Here is a 20,992-nt window from a genome sequence, read left to right on the forward strand (position 1 = left end):
TCACCACACCCGCACCAACAGCACTCCGCCTTCTCAGGGGTACACCAGGCGCCTGAACACCAATTCACACTCCTGTGCTTGCTCAACACTCGCTTGCTGAGCAAACACCCACTCGCTTGCTGAGCAAACACCAAACACATTGCCACTATTAGTTGACAACGGAGACCAAGTAAGATAGTGATGCACAGGGTTACCCAGAGCAGAAGCAGCACAGCCAATTCAAGTTTCCCAACCAACAGGCTTCCATACAACCATCAGTCTGCTACACCCTGCCATGAGCAAATGTTTTTTCTCAGCTAAGGCCAGGAACCAATTCGCAAATTTGGATGCTGAATACACAGGGCATAAACACATGAAGATCAGAAAAGCAACCTCGGGACAGGCAGAACCTCTGATATTCTGAAACCACTAGAGCATATACAGGGTAGCACATTGTGAATCCAGAACTTGTGGCACAGTAAGGCCATTCAGCAAAGGGAACTTTATTTCCAGTAACGAACTACCACTGGATGCCCTCATTTGTGACCAACATGGTTGCACAATATTGTTTCTGGGTACATAACCCCTTCGTCAATCATCACTGGCTCAATAAACTGAACGCATCTTTCAGACAGTTCTCGATGCCTACCTGCTCTTCCAAGGCCTCCTTTGTAACTTCTGCACTCCACAGATCGATGGCATTTGTTACACTGAGGAAACACAAATATTTTATCATATGTTAAATCGCATATACATTGGAAACTGGATCAGGCACCAATACATCTTACTTGAAAAGTAATTTCCACTTATAATTAACAGGAGGAAGTGACGACATGCACAAAGAGATATGGGTCTTGTGTTGAGCTCCACCAGTACCAATCTGCAGAGGAGGTGTTTCAAGGGGGTTTTATGATCTGGGCCTCAAATGTAGACACTATTTTATTGACATCCAATATTTTGTTACAAATTGAGGCAGAGGTGACTTTGGGTGAATTTGTTCCAACTTTAGGCAGGGCTATGGTGGCTCAAAGTAGGGGTGGGCGGAATTTGCGTAATCGAGTTATGCAAATCTCTGCGAAACGGTAGAAAATCTCTTTGAACACTCAGAATTGCTTGTTAGCAATGCTTCTTTCCTGTTCGCAATTGCTGTTTGCGTGCTTGGGGGGAAATATCTCGCTAACACGCATTTTGAGAACACAAACAAGCAAAAAATTTCGCTAAGGCGCGGAACGTAGAATTTTGGCCAATTTCGCGTTCTCCGCGAACGCGAAATTACCCAAATTCCGCGAGCAGAACGGTATTTACCGCCCAGGCCTAGCTCAAAGATGCCCCAGACATCAACAGATTGCTGTGCCCCATGTTGCATGCACAGATCTGGGTGACGGCTTACACTCAAATGCAAACCAGACCCATAGGTCTTAATGCCTGTTCTGAGGGGCATTTGTCCTCCTTCACATGCTCCTCCTCACCTATTCTTCTCAAATCTCTCCATCTGTTTCGATCCCATCATCACACATTGTACATTTTTTTAAAGTTTACATTAAGCTTTAAATATTTAATACTAAATTAAAATGTATATGTCATTAGTTTCTTTTTGGTTTGTTTTTAGAATAATGGATCACTGAACCTCTTTATCCATTGTGTTCAGCACAATACATATGTCTATGGCTTTCTGCGGCATCCTAATAATAATATACCTCTAGTAGTCAGAGTTTGAGAAAGCCGTACTTAACGTTCTTAAAGAGGCAAAAAGTAAAAAGCTGAGAACCCACAATAACCTACAGAGATAAGAAAGAGCAACACTTACAGATTTGTCCGATAAAATCATTATTAAGCAGATACATGGGTGCAATTGTCACACAAGCTGAGAGGCCTACAGGAGTAAGCATAAGAGACTTATGCAGGACAACTCTTATTACAGATAGCTTTGGGACTATCCCACATAATAAACTAAAAGTGAGATAGAGGTGTTTGTCAAATGGCACGACGAGAAGAGGGGGTGGGATTCAAAACAGGAAGAGATAGACTTGTTAAGATTACGCAGATGCTTCTAACATTTTATATAGAATTATTTTCTACAAACATCTCACAGGAAACCACTAAAAGGAATAAAATTACTCAGCCATTCGCGAAATGACAAAAAAATTCGGCCAAGCTACGCGGAGTAGCAGAGTGGGTTATCCCGTGACATTTGCACTGATTTTTTGTGCCGGTGTTAGTCCCACGCTGTAAAATCAGCGTGAATAGCAGTGCAAGAGGGCGCTGCTTCTTTCAGCCGCTGAGGTAGAAGTTTGAATACAGTGGCAGCTTCCTCTACGCAAATGAAAGGTTTCTCAATGCGAGCGGTTGCTACCATCCTCAAGTTTTTTTAAATCCGCAAGCTCTGGGGTGGTGCGAAAAACTCAGCGAACAGAGCAGAGTTCACAGTCCAGGCTTAAAAATTACTAATTGTTAGTATCATACTCAAATTAAATTCTTCCTAAGTGTGCTAAAATGGTTCTCACTAAGATGATTTCCAATTCAAATAAAAATTCTTCTTCAAAATCAGGGGCACCAGCATGGTTTGTGCGTCTGCTCCCAGTGTAGTGAACCTCCATTTACACTATTTCGAAGCAGTAGTAGTTCTAAATTAAGCCTGTTTTATGAAAATCCTTGTCATATGGTAAGGCATTGAAGAAAGGGCAGAAGACATTTACTCTTTGTTTAACCCCTTCGATGCTCATGACGAGCTGAGCTCGTCATGAGGCACGGTGCTTGTGTGCTCATGACGAGCTCATCTCGCCATGGCCACACCCACTTACATTAGGGCCCAGCACCGGGGGTAAATCGGCACCGCACGCACGGTGTTAATATCTGTATTTTTATTTTTTAGTTAATGGAACAAAAGTAAACACTTTACAGCTTGGTGAAACTACATTCAGACATATCATCAGTACAATGGGTAGACAGTTTGTACATTTTACCTAATGCCCAGTCCATGGTAATCTCTCTGTGTAGTTTTGTAAACTTGTTTCTTTCTTGTTCCTCTTGGTCTCTTAATTCTAATTGTTCCTGTCCATGCTCAACTAGGCCATATGTCCTTCATTTTCCCCACGCTTTATCTATTTTTTGGGGACATCCCCCCAGTCTTATACATTGCAACTTCTGCTTCCATGAACACGCCCATGCTGGCTTACTCCTTGCATTAATTAGGGCTACTTCATCACCCCACTCCCAGGCTAGATCCCTCTTTACTAGTCCTAGTGTGGAGAACAGGAGTTTGCTCATATGAGGTCTACTTCATTCAGTTACTTGGGGGGTATTTTGGAATCTCATCCTTGAGTATCAAAGACAGTTCTCTTATTCCCTCCCAGTAGCTTTTAGACGTTATTTGCTCCAGCTCCAATCTGTATGCAGGAAAGCTCCCTCCTCTATATTGCAATTTACACATCTAGTTGTTTGCGCCTTGCCCATCTTGTAAAGTCTACTTGCATTCTAGTGGTTCTGTGAAGGTTTTTGAGTCGTAGGAGTGTCAATGTTGCATCGGGTGCATGATTGCAGCCTCCCAGTTTACATTTTCCATTGGCCACAGATATTTTTTTACACAATTGGGGCTATTATTAATGAGCACTTTATGGCGGAGACTGCACCCCTATTTACTTCTGCCAGTAGTACTCTTCTTTCTAATGGTGTCGCTCCTGGTATTTCCTTCCATTCTGCGTTCTCAGTCATTAAGGTGTGTTTTATTTGAGCATATCTAAATATCTGGGCTTGAGTCAGCTCATCTTTCCTCCTGTAATTGTGTGAATGTTTGGTACTGTTTTTATCCATGATGTTCCCAGTCTAGCTTTCCCCATCAGGTTCCATTGTTTGAAACCCTTGAGTTTGGTTACCTCCTTCAGCATATCTCTTGACTACAGCAGCGTTCCCCTTGCGATTTTCCCCAAGCTAGTATCACTGCTTGAGTCGCTGCTGGGAGAGATCCCCTTCCCCGTGCTTGTTTTAGGTAATATAAGTATGTCAGTCAGTCCATTGCTAGCCTATCCAACCTCACAGCTGGGTTCTCTCTCGCAGGACATATGTAATCAAGTAGCACCTGTAGCGGAGAGGCCAGCAGGATACCGTTTTATTACGCAGAGCAAATATATAGACGTATAGTTTTAGAGCTGTATAATGAATCTAAAGGTTTGTCCATCCCACAGGAGTACCCGTGCCTCCCTCTCCAGTGGTGAGGATGAAGCACTTCAGGACTAAAATGGTGCTTTTGCAGTACGCATAAGAATTTCAGGAAAGTGATCACCTGGAAGACTGACACTCTTCTCAGTAATGTCAGCCTTACCAAGTGTCATTGTTACACATCTGTGCGGAACTCCCAAAGGAGTGCCTTTAGGTTTTGTTTCCTAGAAAAGTGATTTTATTCTGGGTTATGTTGTTATCCATGTGTTTGGAGCCTTCTGTGGTACTGAGGTTCCGTGACAATTGTAAGTGGTGTTTTCGACTCACACGAATATGGTCGAGTCTAGTATCTATGAACCGCAAATGACGAGTTTAGCAAGTGTGCGCAGTTTCGCTGTGCTAACTTAAACCGTTCGTTTGTTATGTGGGTTTGTCATCTGTACCCACGGGTTCCATCTTAGATACGGCATCCATTTTGTCTCTTGCCCTCAAGTAGCCAGCGAACAGACGCTGTCCGCTTCGCGACCCTGGGACTCCCAAGATATTTGCGGAAGACACATGTTCTTTGAAAGTGTCTTTATGACGAGGGGGATGCTACTGTAAGGCAGATGGCGCCGCTCGAGGCTCATCTTGCCGCACGGGCTTATTGTCTCAGTTGTGCATCTCATTAGGCACGTCCCTTTGATGTCTGTATCTCGTGCTTCTCGACACTCCCCTTTTACACCCTTTCCGATCTCCCCACTGTCTCCGTCTTCCTCTGCACCTGTCTTCGTTCCTGTTTCGATCTACTTTACTGCTGATTGGAATTTGCTAATGGTGGGAAGATGGGTTTTTACAGTTGGGAACCGCCAAATGTTTCCGCACTTATGTTCCGGATCTTGTGTGTTTCAAAGTGATCTAAGCGACCCCTCTGAGAGCGACTTGTGGGAACCAGGTTGTAAACTATTGTGTATCATGTTATCCTATGGGTAGAAACTGTATAAAAGGAGCGATCCACAAATACAATTTGAAGCAGTCTCCCCGAACTACACTCGCTGTACTTCTTGTGACTTCTGTGTTCCCTGCAGTAAATAAACCTTGACTCTTTGACGCCGAAGGAAGTGTCCCGTGTCTCTGTGATTTGTACGCCGGAGCAGGTTACCCACGAAGGTTTCAGGTGTTGTGCCCTGGCACCGCTGGGTCCAAAGAACCCAGTCCTTCAGTTGGCGCCCAACGTGGGGCTGCATCAGTGGTACCGGTCCAAGCCTGACGATCGTGAGGAACTTCGTGTGAAATCTCCGAGGGAAGGTGCACCCCGCTTCATCGATCCTGTTGTCGAAATAAGTGGCCCGAAGACTTTTCCCGCGAAGATTCCCGCCTCCTAACGGCTGCGACGGACTGCTACCCTGACTGTAGACCTGTTTTGGCGCCTGGCGTAGACCTTGGTATAGCGAGACGATTAGACGGGCCTTCCTGAGGACGCCATTGATCTTTGAGTTAAGTATTTGTGGGTCGCTCCCAGAGTTCTTTGTTGTAAACACTTTAGCGAGTGTTTTTGTTGTAGACACTTTAGCGGGTGTCTTTGTTGTACACGCTGTGTGAGTGTTTTTGTCGGTGACACTTTGCTAGCGTACTTTGTTGTTGTTGTATTTGTTTGACGACTGCAGCCGCCAAAGACCGAGGGTTTAGTTCTTTGCTGGGACTTGGTAAATCCCGAAATCCCGTAACCCTTGAAGTTTGTGAAACTCGGCTAGTGTGCAAGATGCCTGGTCGCAGTACTTTGTTCAGTTGCTTTAGACCTTGTGGTGCGGATTCCCTGCTGGAGGACTCGTGTCCGATACCTCCGGTTGGAACTCCTACTTATGACTTATATAGCAAACATGGGCTAGGCCCGATTGCTTTTAACGATAATGGATCAAATATACAAAGAAAGACGGCGATCTTCGTTGGCCACCTCACGGTAGCTTCGAAGCGTCGATCTTAGATAATTTGGAAATAAAGTTGTTCGAACGTAAATCTAGGCCGGCCATGTTTGATGCCTTTCGGTTCTGGCGCAAAGAAGCCCGACAGAAAGAGATCAGACAAAATAAACGTAGTCAGCGAGATACTGTTGCTACTATAGTGAAGAAAGCTGAGCAGTTTCAGCGTGATAAGGAGGATAAGGATAAGGAAGTGTTTGAGAGATTACAGCGTATGTCCATAGACAAATGCTATCCTGTTTTGTCTACGGAGTCGGATAAGAAGGAAGAGGCAGTTGAGGATTCTTTAATGTCCTATCTTATGAAGTCGCCACCTCCGTACGTACAGGGTACCGCAGTTCCTGTGGTCCCTGCCGTACCTGCTCTCCCACTTGTTATTCCTCCGCCTATTCCTCAACCTGCACCCGCTCTTCCGACTGTTCCTGCTCCTGTGCCTGTTTCTATTCCTACTGCTCCTCCGCTTCCACATACTCCTGTTCCCGCTACTGCTCACGCTACTGCTCCTGTGTTGTTAACCCCTGTTGCTGCTAACGTCTCTACTCCTTCTCTTGTTAGTCCTGTGTCTTACTCTTCTCCCTCTACTCGTAATCGTGATTCTCCTCTTGCGACAAACTTCTTTCAGTCGCTCGGACCTGTTTTTGGGTCTGCTGGTTCTGATGGTCCACAGAGACGTAGCCAGCTTCCTGGTAATAGAGAACGTGTTGCGCTATACAATATGGCGATGGGTTGGATGATAAACCCTGTTAGAAATCCACCTCGTGTTGTCCTCGAAACGTTTGATCAATTCAACATACCTACTCAGAGATATGTGTTTGATGAAATGTGCAAGTTCTTACATGATCAGATAGCGGCTGTTGCGCCTGACGAGGTGCTGACCGCCCTGTCTAATCTTCGGCGTCAGTTCGCAACTGGACTGATAGTCGATACTAATGTCCGACGTGCTATTGAACGGTTGCTATCTCTTCGTCCTGCTCCTATTCCTCATGCATTGTTCGTTGAGGACATTGAACAACGAGATGGGTCTGGCCAATATCCTATGCGAGAAGTTCCGCCAGTTTGGGTACCCGCTGATAATACTAATGCTAATGCTCCAATACCAGCACATTTCCAGAGAGTGTGGATACACCTCCCTTGGAAACGATCGGAAGTGCTTCAGGTGAAACAAACTTTGCCTGATCCTCGCAAAAATCCTGCGGGGTATTACAAAGAATTATCGCAGCTCGTAGACGCTACGATAATGAATCTGGCCGATATCGACATGTTGTTTGGCAATGTCGTACCGCAACCGGTATGGGCCAAGATTCGTCACCAAGGTCACGCGAATGAATTAGGTGGTGATTGGGCTGCCATTACAGCGGCAGATGCTGGACAAGTGGCTGCTACTAAACCCGATCAGTTGATTGAACTTCTTCCCCAGCGAATCATTACGTTAATGAAAACGCTTATGCCAGCTATGAGGGTAAATTGGGACAAGTTGTCAGCCTGTAAGCAGAAGAAAGATGAGAGTGTTTCAGACTTCTTTACGAGGTTCGAGGAAACATTCGTCGATCATAGTGGGCAGGATATGGGTACTGAGGGTGGACAAAGGTTGTTTGTGGATAAATTTGTATCGAACTTATTGCCCGACTTGTGCAATAAATTGAAGAATTCAGAAAGTGCGTGGGCCGTTTCTACCTCAGCTCAGATTCTGGCTACGGCACAATATTACGAAAATAGAGAAAAAGAGGAAAATGACCGTGCCGATAAAAAGGCGAAAGAGCTGAAAACTAAAGTGTTGTTACAACAAGCATATCCGCCGCGTTCTAATCAGAATGCGCCTCAGCAGAATAGATCGCAGTCGCAATCAAATCGATCGCAGCCGCGTAATGATTCATCTTTTCAGAGATCTTCGTTGGGGTACAACCAATGTGCTTATTGTAGACAGGAGGGACACATTAAATTCAATTGTCCTGCTTTAAATGACCGTAGTGGTGGTAATTCGTCTAGAGGAGGTCGTGGTGGTTCACAGAACGCATCACGTGGTAGAGGTCGTGGTGCTCAGAACGACTGTTCTGATAACTCGTCAAATTCTAATAATTGTTTCGACCAACGTGGATCATCGCAAGGACGATCTGCGCAGTACAATGTAGACGATTATTACGTCGATCAGGGAACTGACGATAGTAATTACTAGGACAGCCCAAGACAAGGAGAGGGAGTGGTATCAGTTCCGGTTGATCAGAGAGGGCCTTACGTCGCAGTTGCTACATCGGGCGTCGTTGAGCCTTTTCTGTTGGACACTGGTGCAGCGAAAAGTTCTATCATGCATTCGAAACTCCCTGGCGCACCTTTGTCTGGCTTAACAAATGTATCCGTTGGATTCTCTGGCGCCCCCGTTAGCAATCCAGTTTCGCGCCCTTTGCCCCTTAAAATTGGGCCTCGCGAGCTCGAAGCTCCGTTGATTTTAACCACTGGTTGTGGTGAAAATCTTTTGGGTCTGGATTTGCTTAAACGCTTGTATGCGACTTTGTATTGTTCTCCTGCGGGTATAAAGCTTACGTTAGGAGAGAGGGTAGTCTCTCCCATGTACTTGTCCCTCGATAAGCTTCCACCGGAATTGAGTTCTCTTCCTGCATCTTTGTGGGCGACGGGTCCAAACGACGTGGGCCTACTTGATATCTCCCCTTATGTTGTTCAGTTGAAATCGAATGTGCGATTGCCACGTATTCCCCAATATCGTATCTCCCTGGATGGTGAACGAGCTTTGTTAGCGATCATCTATGATTTGATCGAGAAAGATGTCATTGAAGAAACTCGGGGAAACGTGTGCAATAGTCCTGTACTGCCCATTCTTAAACGTACTGATCCTACCAAACCGCCTGTTTATCGTTTTGTTATTGATTTACGGGAGGTGAATAAAATTGTGGTTCCTCAATTCCCTGTTGTGCCTGACATTACGGCGCTACTGACTCTGATTCCAGCTACGGCTTCATGGTTTTCGGTGATTGATTTGAAAAATGCGTTTTTCAGCATCCCGATTGCCGAAGAGAGCAGGGACCTTTTCGGTTTCTCTCTTGGTGGACGTAGCTTCCGGTTCAAACGCGCTCCTCAGGGCTACTGTGAAAGTCCATCGATTTACAGTCAAGCTTTGAAGGGTCAACTAGATGCGTTTAGGTTGCCGGTTGGTGCGGCTTTAATCCAATACGTCGACGACTTATTGGTGGCTGCTGATACTCAGGACATTTGCAAAATTGCTACAGTGTCGTTGCTGCAACATCTCTGTGAGTTAAATCACAAGGTGTCACCTTCTAAACTCCAATATTGTTGTCAAGAAGTAACCTATCTAGGTCACTTATTGTCAAAGGAGGGAAGGAGATTGACCCCAGAGAGAATTGCAGCGATTGCGCGCATGGCTGTGCCACAAACCCAAAGAGATGTGCGTGCCTTTCTAGGTATCACATCGTACTGCAGGCAGTGGATTCCTAATTTTTCATTGCTAGCGAAACCATTGGTGGCTCTTACGTGCAAGGATGTTTCGACTCCTTTACCATGGACGGAAGAATGTCAGAAAAGTTTTTCTGAATTACGTGATTCATTGTGTTCGGCCCCTGTGTTAGGTACCCCTGATTACAGCAAGCCGTTCACGTTATATGTTCACGAGAGGGAAGGTTGTGCTTTAAGCGTCTTAACGCAACCTTTTGGTGGTAAGCAACGTCCATGTGCATATTTTTCCTCGACCTTAGACCCAGTAGCTAGAGCATTGCCGAGTTGTTTGAGAGCAACTGCGGCAGCTGCGGTCTCCATCCGACAATCAGCAGGATTGGTCATGGATAATATGCTTACGGTGATGGTTCCGCATGCAGTCGATACTCTTTTGAACCGTACGAAAACTCAGCACTTGACGAGTGCGAGGTTATCTGGGTACGAATTGACGCTCTTGGCAAGCCACATTCAGATAAAACGTTGTAATGTCCTAAATCCGGCAACTTTGTTACCAATTAGTGCAGAGTCAGATGCAGTAACAGAACATGACTGTTACTTGCGGACAGAGGAGGAAACAAAAGGTCGTGTGGACCTTAAAAACACCCCATTGGAAGACCCGGATGGCATCCTGTATGTGGATGGGTCATGTTTTAAATTGCCGAATGGTGATGTGACTACTGCTTATGCTGTGGTGACATTGAATACTGTTGTTGAGACTGCGAGATTGAATCAGAATTCTGCCCAAGCTGCAGAGCTGATCGCTCTTACTAGAGCATGTGTATTAGCAAAAGGTAAACGTGTGAATGTGTACACCGATAGTCAGTATGCTTTCGGTGTAGCGCATAGTTTTGGACGATTGTGGCGAGAACGTGGTTTCTTGACGTCACATGGCACGAAAATACAGCATGGCCAGCTTGTGAACGATCTTTTGGATGCATTGACTTTGCCTGCTCAAGTTGCAATTGTTAAATGTAGTGCGCATCGTAAGGTGACGGATGATGTTGGTCGTGGTAATGCGTTTGCAGATGAGATTGCTAAGGAGACTGCCCGGAACCTTAGCACTCGAATGTATGTGACGAATTCGGTTAGGTGGCCTACAGAATCAAGTATGTGTGAGAATACTATAGAGAGTGTGAAAGCAATTCAGAATGAGGCCACCGACACTGAAAAGATGAAGTGGAAAGAAAGTACGGGAAGGTTGGATGTGAATGGTTGCTGGATTGATTTGTCAGATCAGAAAAGATGGATGTTGCCTGATGCGTATGTACTGGCCGTTGTGCAAATGGCACATGGGTTAGCACATATTAGCGCGAAAGGTATTTGCAAGTTGTTGGCTGATGTGTGGAAGAATGATGGAATTACTAAGTGTGCTGAACGTTTGGTGAAGAATTGTATGGTGTGTATAATGTACAATCCTGGCAAAGGAACCCCAACTCCCCCTGGCAGTTTTGCTCCTCCTTCGTATCCCTTTGAGGTGATCCAATTGGACTTCATCCATATGGAGCGATGCAATAACCTGAAATACGTTTTGGTTGTGGTTTGCGCATTCTCCCGATGGATCGAGGCCTATCCCCTCAAAGATAATACTGCCTTGTCTACTGCGAAAATCCTACTGAAGGAATACTTTCCTCGGTATGGAATGCCTAGAGTCGTGTGGTCAGATAACGGAAGTGAGTTTGTTGGAAGTGTGATGAAGAGTGTGTGTAAGGGCCTTGGAATTAGTCAAAAATTCCACAGCGCCAATCATCCCCAGTCAGCTGGATTGGTTGAAGGGTACAATGGCACCCTTAAACTGAAATTAGCGAAGATCCAGGCTACGACTGGACTTTCGTGGCCTGACGCTTTGCCTCTAGCATTACTGTCAACTAGGGCGACTGTACACTCCCGAATAGGGCTTAGTCCCTATGAAATAGTGTTCGGCCGTCCTGCGAATGTGTGGGGGGTTCCTAGGCCAGGTATATTTGTTGATCTTGAGTACCCGATGTTGATTGACTACTTACATGACTTGACTGCTAAACTGAGGTTAATTCATCAACAGGTTTACGACGCCTTGCCGACGCAGACGGAGGGTCCAGGCCACCAGCTCCAGCCTGGTGATTGGGTTGTCACCCGAAATTTTTCGCGCAAGAAGAATCTGGACCCCCGCTTTGTTGGACCTCACCAGGTGCTTTTGGCCACGAGGACTGCCGTTCGTCTTGAGGGACGGAAGAACTGGGTACATGCTACCCATTGTAAGCGAGTCCCTATTCCTTTGCCGGCAGACCCGTGGGTGAGGAAAGGCATTGCGTCAACAGAAGCAGCGACATTGCCGGCGTTTGTACCTTTCAGTGACGCACAACTTGTTGGTGAACACTCAGCGCAGCAGAAAGCCATTGTTGGAACATTGTCAGCAAAAGACTCAAGACCAAATCAGCAAACTGATCAGCAGGACGCTGTCTCTTCGACAGATCCTTTGTTCGACGAGCAGACACGTCCCGGGAAACATCGATATTCTTTGCGTTCTCATACTAAGGACAAATAAATTTTTTTCTTGCTTTGCTGAAACTGATAACTGCAATATCTTCGTTTCCCATGATCAACTTTGAACATTCGTATCATTGAAAATTGTTTTGTATATATATATATATCAAGCTTCTTCCTTGTATCTTTTTCCTTCCACAGCTGAATTATTGTGCTAAATAAATACATATTGTGTATTGAGGGCCGTAGGGCCGCGCGCGTACTTCCTTCTGGACAGTAGGTCTTGACGCTAGGTTAAAGGCCGTCGGTTCCTAGGAACTCCTGGGAATTGACTATTGCTGCACAGAACGAAGTGCGTCAAGAAACGTTGCGGACGGTCATAGGGAAATGGCATTTTTGAAGCTGAATGATTTGGAAGGAGCTCAGGCGTATAGAGTCAAGCTGCAGAAACTTAGTCGTACGAAATGTTTTGTATCCCAATTGTTTGTATTGTTTTTAACTGCTTCCGCATTTTTGGCGGGTGGGGTGTATTACACTATGTCTTACTTCTTACTACCTACCCCTACTCCTACTCCTTACCCTAACATTACTTCTACTGCTTCTCCTCATTCCTTTCATATGTTACCAGAACACGAACAGGCTAGACGTGTAGAATTCCGCAACAATTCCTTTATCCAGCTCCTCCATCAGCATCAGTTAGTGGTTAACACTACTAATTGTTGGGTGTGTGGGTTGATGCCACATACTACGGGTAAGGGAATTCCATATCTGGTGTTACCGTATAGTTCCCAAGGGTCAGCTCGAGCATACCAAACAATGCTTCGAAGCGCACTAGGTTTCCACCCCTCTCACTAATGAAAAGCAGCTTAAAAGCTCGTCTCCAATATGGGTCGTACCCCACACTGGTAATCTTTGTCTTGTGGGTCGTGGCTCGCAAGCCTCACTTGGAGTAAGTGCTTGCACTGAAAGTTACGTTCTGTCAATGTCCCCGATCCCTGTGTTTCTGGCTGCCAAGGGTACGTACTTCATCTGTCATGATCGTGCATACACATGGTTGCCCGCAGACTTCATGGGCTCATGTTTTGTTGCAAATCTGTTGCCTCCGACGTTCACTGTAGATGCCGATTACCACAAGACTAGAGTTGTACGAGGCGTAATTAGTGAAGAGGATACTGCCGGTCAAGAGGCAGGAGACTTTTTCAAGGGTTTCCTCCCGTTTTGGGGACCTATGGTTAATAGTAGGAACCTGAGACATTTGACTCGAGTGGTAGAATCGACAGCTAACATTACTGCCAGTGCCCTTGGTAATATCACCACAGAACTTCAGGCGGAGAGACTTATGACATTACAAAACCGTATGGTTTTAGATGTTGTCTTAGCAGATCGCGGTGGGGTATGTAAAGTGATCCATTCGAGCTGTTGCATTTTCATTCCAGATAATGCTCCTACTGTCTATCAAGCCATCTCGAAGTTGCACAAGATCTCCGAATCCATACACGTGGATGTAGGGGATTGGACGCTACTTGGTTGGTTTTGGGGCCTGGTATCGACTTGGGGTTGGAAGATTCTGACGATCATCGGGGTTGTGGTAGTGTTCCTGTTCACGTGTTGCCTTTGTGTGCAGTGTGGTCCTGCCTTATGTGGCCTCTGTGCTACAACGTGTATGAGACAACCATCTGTTACCAAGGGGACTCGGTTGGACAGAGCTATGCTACAACGACATCTTGATGGTCTGATGAATATCGAGTATGATGCCGACTAGTGCTTGCCTACATGAGGGCAAAAGGAGCGTCTGAGGTTCCGTGACAATTGTAAGTGGTGTTTTCGACTCACACGAATATGGTCGAGTCTAGTATCTATGAACCGCAAATGACGAGTTTAGCAAGTGTGCGCAGTTTCGCTGTGCTAACTTAAACCGTTCGTTTGTTATGTGGGTTTGTCATCTGTACCCACGGGTTCCATCTTAGATACGGCATCCATTTTGTCTCTTGCCCTCAAGTAGCCAGCGAACAGACGCTGTCCGCTTCGCGACCCTGGGACTCCCAAGATATTTGCGGAAGACACATGTTCTTTGAAAGTGTCTTTATGACGAGGGGGATGCTACTGTAAGGCAGATGGCGCCGCTCGAGGCTCATCTTGCCGCACGGGCTTATTGTCTCAGTTGTGCATCTCATTAGGCACGTCCCTTTGATGTCTGTATCTCGTGCTTCTCGACACTCCCCTTTTACACCCTTTCCGATCTCCCCACTGTCTCCGTCTTCCTCTGCACCTGTCTTCGTTCCTGTTTCGATCTACTTTACTGCTGATTGGAATTTGCTAATGGTGGGAAGATGGGTTTTTACAGTTGGGAACCGCCAAATGTTTCCGCACTTATGTTCCGGATCTTGTGTGTTTCAAAGTGATCTAAGCGACCCCTCTGAGAGCGACTTGTGGGAACCAGGTTGTAAACTATTGTGTATCATGTTATCCTATGGGTAGAAACTGTATAAAAGGAGCGATCCACAAATACAATTTGAAGCAGTCTCCCCGAACTACACTCGCTGTACTTCTTGTGACTTCTGTGTTCCCTGCAGTAAATAAACCTTGACTCTTTGACGCCGAAGGAAGTGTCCCGTGTCTCTGTGATTTGTACGCCGGAGCAGGTTACCCACGAAGGTTTCAGGTGTTGTGCCCTGGCACCGCTGGGTCCAAAGAACCCAGTCCTTCAGTACACTGAGTTTTAGGTGTCGAGGCCCTCTGAGTTCCAATTCATTTTGTATCACGAGTACTATTCGCACTCCTGAAACAGAGTCTGCATTATTGGTATCATTTTTGTGGGACTAGAGACGTAAAGCAAGGACTTCGTCTGAATATAGAGAGATTTTTTTTCACCTCACCTTTCACACTTGGCAGGAATCTAGTTACCTGCTCTGACCTCTGATCCATCCAGCATACTAGGTGTCTAGGTGTTGCGTACACGAGGTGAAGAGCTGTGTGAAGGGAAGGCTGCCCTGTCTGATGCTCCTTCCCAATTCTACATGGCTGAGTTTGTTCAGTTAACCCTAAACATGGCTGTTAGTTTTTTGTATGGCAAAGCTACCCATCTTAGAAGGTCAGGCCAAAACCTAGACGTGCCAGCACCTGTGCTAAATAATCCCAGTCTATGGAGTCTGATGCCTTCTCAGCATGGAGTGGTATTGTTGCAAACTGATCTTTTATTTTTTGTCTAGCCAGCTATTCAGTCATTTAAGATTCAGCCTGGAGGATTGGTCTGGGACAATACCCGTTAGATCCCTATTCACCAAAGCGGTCATCAATTCCAGTAATCGTGTTGCCAATGTTTTTGCCAGTATTTTTGTTTCAGTCTTGGGCAAAGATATTGGTCAATAAGAGGAAAATCTATTTCTCTGTTTGCTTTCCTTATTTAATACTATCATCATTCCTTAGTTACGGTCTCTAGCAGTTCCTTCCTGTCTAAGACCTCCAGGAAGATATTTAGCAAATGTGCACCTAATTATGATGAGAATTTTTGGAGAGTTGTGCTGAGAGACCATTTGGGTCAGGAACTCTCTCACTTTGCAGATGTCTTATTGCATCAAAGACTTCCTCCAGTGTTCGTTCTTTGCCCAGGCTAGGCCTTCCTTCTCTGCCTAAGAATGTGGTTGAAAAGAAGAAAAAAAAAAAGAGCAAAGAACAACAAAAGAGACGCTCTATTAGATACCCTTGAAAAAAGAAAATCTAGGTTGACAAGCATCACAACGTTTTCAACCTTGTCTAATGTGGTGACAAAAATAATAAACAGACATTGACAAATTATGTTCGTAAGTATGCAGAGACTTAAATTAAAAATATGTTTGCCTTTTGACGGAAACTTAGCATAAAGTATCATTTTAGCCATTCAAGAACCCAAACCCTAAATAATCAGAAAACGTTTACTTTGTGAAAAATGTCTGTCATAAAGGGACACTGCGTGTGGCTCAAATAGGATCTGTAAACAGACCAAAACTACTACAGAATTAGATCTAGGCCTCAGAACCTCATAACAACAAAGAATGCACACCATTGAAAGACTCAAGTCATGATATACAAAATAACGTGCCCCTGTAAATGACATGACATTGGGATGACAACCCGAAAGAATAGGACAAGTATTTTAGAATATAAGAGCTCCATTAGATGCCTTACAATCACGGCAATGCTAGTATGTCCTATTTCTAAGAAACATACAGCACACCAATTGGAGTGGACTTTGACTGGACAGATGAAATCAGTTGGTAATAAAGCACAGACTACAAGACTGATATTAATGAGAAAACAGAAATGGATTTGCAAAGTATCTACACATACCGAGGAATCAATAATGAAACTACCTGGAGTATATTGAACTGGACCCACTTCTATATTCCTCGCTCATTTAACTTTAACACAACATAAGGATCACGAGTTGTCTAGAATTAGAGGCAGACTCAAATGACGGACGGTGTGTGTGACAGTGTGTGTGGTCTGGGGGTGTGGGGGGAGAGGCAAGGGGGATGGAGAATCACAAAAAAGGGGAAAAGGTAAGTAAAAAAAAATATATATGAGGCTTGAATTAAATCATTTACTGCATTCTAAACCCAGTTTATGAGCTTCTGCTGCTAAGACTGTCGCACTCAATTTACAAAATAAGTATAATGCTGAGCCATGACCACATAACTAATTACACCACATAAGAGGATTATCTCATGTGTCATATAGGAATCAACAATTTTAAGCTCTTTGTAGACGGTGGATCTGAGCACACACCCCATTAGATGACATATACTACGAATCTTTATGTATATTATGAAACTGGTAGCATACTATTATACATACATATTCACTGTAAAAAACAACGGTTATAAGGGTGTTCTAGTTAAGAAATAGATTTTTAAAAAACCTTAGAAAGTCACAGAAAAAAACAAAGGTTACAGGGACGTTATAGTTAGTGATACTCAACTAATTTAGTAGATACTAAAAACTGATTACATGTGTGTAACAAACAGTAAACAATGATTTAAATCACCATAATTGCACACTAATGGAGTATCCACCCCGGGTAGGGTGTTTCACTATTACATTTCCTCTCTACACTACACTCTACACAGAAACAGTTACCATCTTTACCACAGGGTAACTGTCTGGAGCATGACGAAGTATTCATGCACTTGCTGCTCTGATGTCTTACAACTCTGATACCGTGACCCACGCAAAAATGACTAATTCAGACCCAATTCATTCAGAGAAGGACACCTGCTTAGATATTAGATGCCCCTCGCGTCATTGTATCTACGGAGCCGCGAGGAGGAGACGTTTGTACAAGGTGGTACTCTGGTGCATGCAAGTACGGCATAGCCTGTACAGGGAAGTCAGCCCCCCTTTGGACCCATGACTAATCAGATTTTAATAATCCCATCTACATCCACAATGGACTCGTGACCATTCTAATTCCTATTTTTTCACCTGCAGAGGGCAAAAGGCACCGTGCCTCCCATGTTTCTAAGGCTCGTGAGGCATTGCCTTCCATACAACAAGTATGTAACCCTGTGTTTCCTCATTTTTGCATCCCAAAATCGGATTACAATACTTTTCCAAAACCCTACAGAGTCAACCATGGAGTGTTCCATGTAGTGTGTGTTTTCTGTTAAATGTTTGTGCGTCTTGTATTGTCTCTTTTTTACAGGACATTTCACCAGTGTAAATAGATCACATCTTAGTCAACGATGATGAATACGCACTGTATAGATCACTCCAAGCGCTATGTAACAGCTACAATAGGATGTGTACATTTCTCTCTGGCTGCAGTAAATTCTCTACAGTTCATAGAAACGGCGTTACTTCGTAAACAAGGGAAGGCTGCCATCTAGTGACTCCTACTGGAAACGATCCTAATATAAAGACCTTTAACTAAACGACGCTTGGACCTGCCATAGGAGCCAACAGGTGAAAGATATCGTTATGTCCACGATGTCTGAATTCCTGGTTTGGCAGTGTGGGTTAGACTGTAAAGAGGAGGCCAGGGTCGAATTTTAGGAATAAGAGGACTTACAACAAAAAGGTTCCTAAAACAATCCTTGGGCGTATGGTGAGGATTGGAACAAGAAAGACAATAAAGCAGGAGACGAGCTTTGTGTGCTGTTCTGCAGCACCCTTGCTTGCCGTGCATGCCCACGGCTGGAGCTGCAATGCTGTCCCTGTCCTCGTGCTAAACACTCTATGACTTGTACTCTACAGGAAGACCCACCCTCTGCGGGATGCTAATAGCTATCCTGCATGGCTTTCCCACTCCAACACCAAGCGGAAATGGGAGAAATTAAACTACAAGTCACATAGTACCAACTGCTAATGGAACAAGTTCAGTGTCCCGCTGTAGTAACTATGCCCCCCCATCCAGTACCTTCCGTGATCCTCATACTCACTAGATCTTCAAGGCACCATCCTTCGGGCAGGTGTAACAAAGGTACTGCTGTCCCCCGTGGCTCAGGGGGCACAAGGGTCCAAAGGACGCCAACTGAGTCATCCCAACGAGGTTTAAATGAAGTTGACTTTTGGGAGTCAGAAGGTGGAGACAGGAGGACTGTGGAAGCAGGCAGAAGACCGCAAATGAAACTGGCAAGGGGCGGGCAGCTGCTCGGGTATACGTCATAGGTCATGAGCGAGTGAAGCGCGCTCTGTTCTTCTCTGTGGGCAAAAAAAGCGGCCATCTTGAAAGTACATCCAATGCCATTGTTTTTAAAAGGCTGTACCAGGCGAGAGAAAAATATGGTGCTGTTAACGTTCATTATCTTCTGGGGTACAGCACATTATCATTATAGGCTTTCTGTATATTCATCAAATCGTACCGCCATACTTAGGTGTGTCCTGGCATCTTTGTGTTCATCTTCCAGCCATAACTGAAGCTTATAAACTCAGGTGCTTTTATTGCACAAAATGCATTTTCATAAAACCCATATTACACAGAGAACAGAGAAATATGGAAAATATTTCATGGTTCCCTGTGAAATGTGGATTTTGTCAACATTAATTTAGATGAAGTTTAGTTATCATGATTAGAAAAGTTGCCACCTGGCCGTTTTAAACTGGCATGATCTGTATTTTAATGCCCCTGCCACACACATGCCAACATTTTAGAAGAGGGAAGTGGGAGATTTTGACAAAATAATCAGGAGAATATATTTCCCCCATTGAGTTCCATTGAAGCAGAAGTAAATTCAGGTGGAAAACTGCTGAAATAAAGCCTTTTTTTGCTTAAAAAATCGCGAGTCTCCCGCCTGAATCAGGTCTATTGGCAGTGGCGGCTCCTCGGCTATGGTGGAGGAACATCGCCCCAATGCTTTTAAGCAGTATAAAGTACAAAACAAAATGATAATAACTTTGAGTTATTATCATTTTATGCTTTGTGCTGCTTTGTTCTCGGAGTAGGGCAGGGGAGGAGTGGCTCAAACCAGTCATGCGCACTTTCCCTGTTCTCGATGCAGGTGCTTTACAGCCTGCTTGGAGAACATGCCCACCGCTCCAGCTGCTGGCTGAGCGCCGTCAGACCCATCGTAACGCTGCATTTCAACTTTGTGATTGGCCAGGGGAGCCTGGGTGCCTACCAATCACAACTCTGCATTTCAGCTTTGTGATTGGTCGGTCGGGACTGGCTGTGTTTCTCGTTCCAAGACGAGGAGAGCAGGAGAAGAGACTTGGGATCCAGAGGCAAGGTACATTTTTTTTATATTGCTTTATATTTTTCTCCAGCCCCCTGTTTTTACAGAAAACACCAACGCTATTGAGGATCCTCTGGATGCCCATTGGTGACTAGGAAAGCAAGAGAGTATCGTTGGCAAACATCATTGCAGACACTTTTCTATGCGCTACCTTCGGGGCATCAATGTCCTTCACCTCGTTCAATAGATAAACTAATGCATTGATATATACGCAGAACATGGTAGGTGCAAGCCACAGCCTTGCCTGTTTCCTCTGTTAACTGCTAGTGGTGTAGTAAGTTCACCATGTTTCCCATATCTAATTTGGGCAAAGTTGCCTTCATGTAACCTCCTGAGCATGTGCCGAAGATTGACAGGAACCCCAAGATCACTTAGTACAGCCCAAAGTTTTTCCTTGGGTATCAGATCAAAAGCGTTTTTTAAATCCACAAATATTAGATAGAGACTGCCACCCTCTATACGCACCAGTTTCCAATAGAGAAGTTGGAGACTAAATATTTGATCAATGGTGGAGATATTTTTCCTAAAACCTGCTTGCAATGGGCTCAAGATTTTATGTTCATCCATCCAGATCTGAAGACGATCCATCATTACCCAGGCAAACATTTTCTGGGTTACATCGATTAAGCTGACGGGTTTATAGTTAATAGGCAAAAGTGGTGAATCTTTTTTATATACTCGGAGGATTTCAGCCCCAGCCCATTTGAAGGAATTGCAATTCCCTACAATATGGCATTAAATAGAGCCCACAAATATGGTCCCCAGATTTTTGGTTCTGCACAAAAGAGGTCCCATGGGAACATATCCAGCACCGGTGCTTTGCAAGGGGCTATTTTGCATATGGCACTGACTACTTCGGTCAGTTATCTCAGGGGCCTCTATATGGATGTTCTGCAGTGGGATAATTGCTTGTGCAATGGTGGTCCCCTCAGCCTCCGGCATAGTGTATAGAGGCTGAAAGTGTCCCTTCCAGATGTTTGCCGCTAGATTAGGCTCTATAGTCTGCTTCCCCTCACTACAGCCTGTTTTAATTATGTTCTAGAAGGCTTTCATATCATTGATTGACAGTTCCCTTTTCAGAGAGGCCCATTTATCCATCTCCTAGGTTTTTTGGCTAGGGTAATGCTGTCTCTGTATGATACCCTCATTTTTGAAATATTAATCCTGTCCTTGGATTTGAAGGCATCTATCAGGGCCCACTTGGTCGCCCAACAGCTATCAGCAAACCAAGACCACTTTTACCACCCTAGAAGAACCTATTGGAAAAAA

At 44.8% G+C, this 20,992-nt stretch overlaps 1 protein-coding gene across 1 annotated transcript in view; it reads right to left on the minus strand.

Annotated features, from left to right (window-relative positions):
• Positions 1-18,638, minus strand: part of PAXX (PAXX non-homologous end joining factor) — a 63,986-nt gene extending 45,348 nt beyond the window's left edge. Inside the window, exons 1-2 of the mRNA XM_086921161.1 lie at positions 18,431-18,638; positions 629-689 (exon numbers count right to left, since the gene is read on the minus strand). Coding sequence (XP_086777287.1) covers positions 629-689; positions 18,431-18,531 — 162 coding nt within the window. The 5' untranslated portion in view covers positions 18,532-18,638. The remainder of the gene's footprint in view (positions 1-628; positions 690-18,430) is intronic.
• Positions 18,639-20,992: the final 2,354 nt, after the last annotated feature.

The sequence above is a fragment of the Lissotriton vulgaris genome, chromosome 5 (assembly GCF_964263255.1).
Source record: "Lissotriton vulgaris chromosome 5, aLisVul1.2, whole genome shotgun sequence".
NCBI lineage: Eukaryota > Metazoa > Chordata > Amphibia > Caudata > Salamandridae > Lissotriton > Lissotriton vulgaris.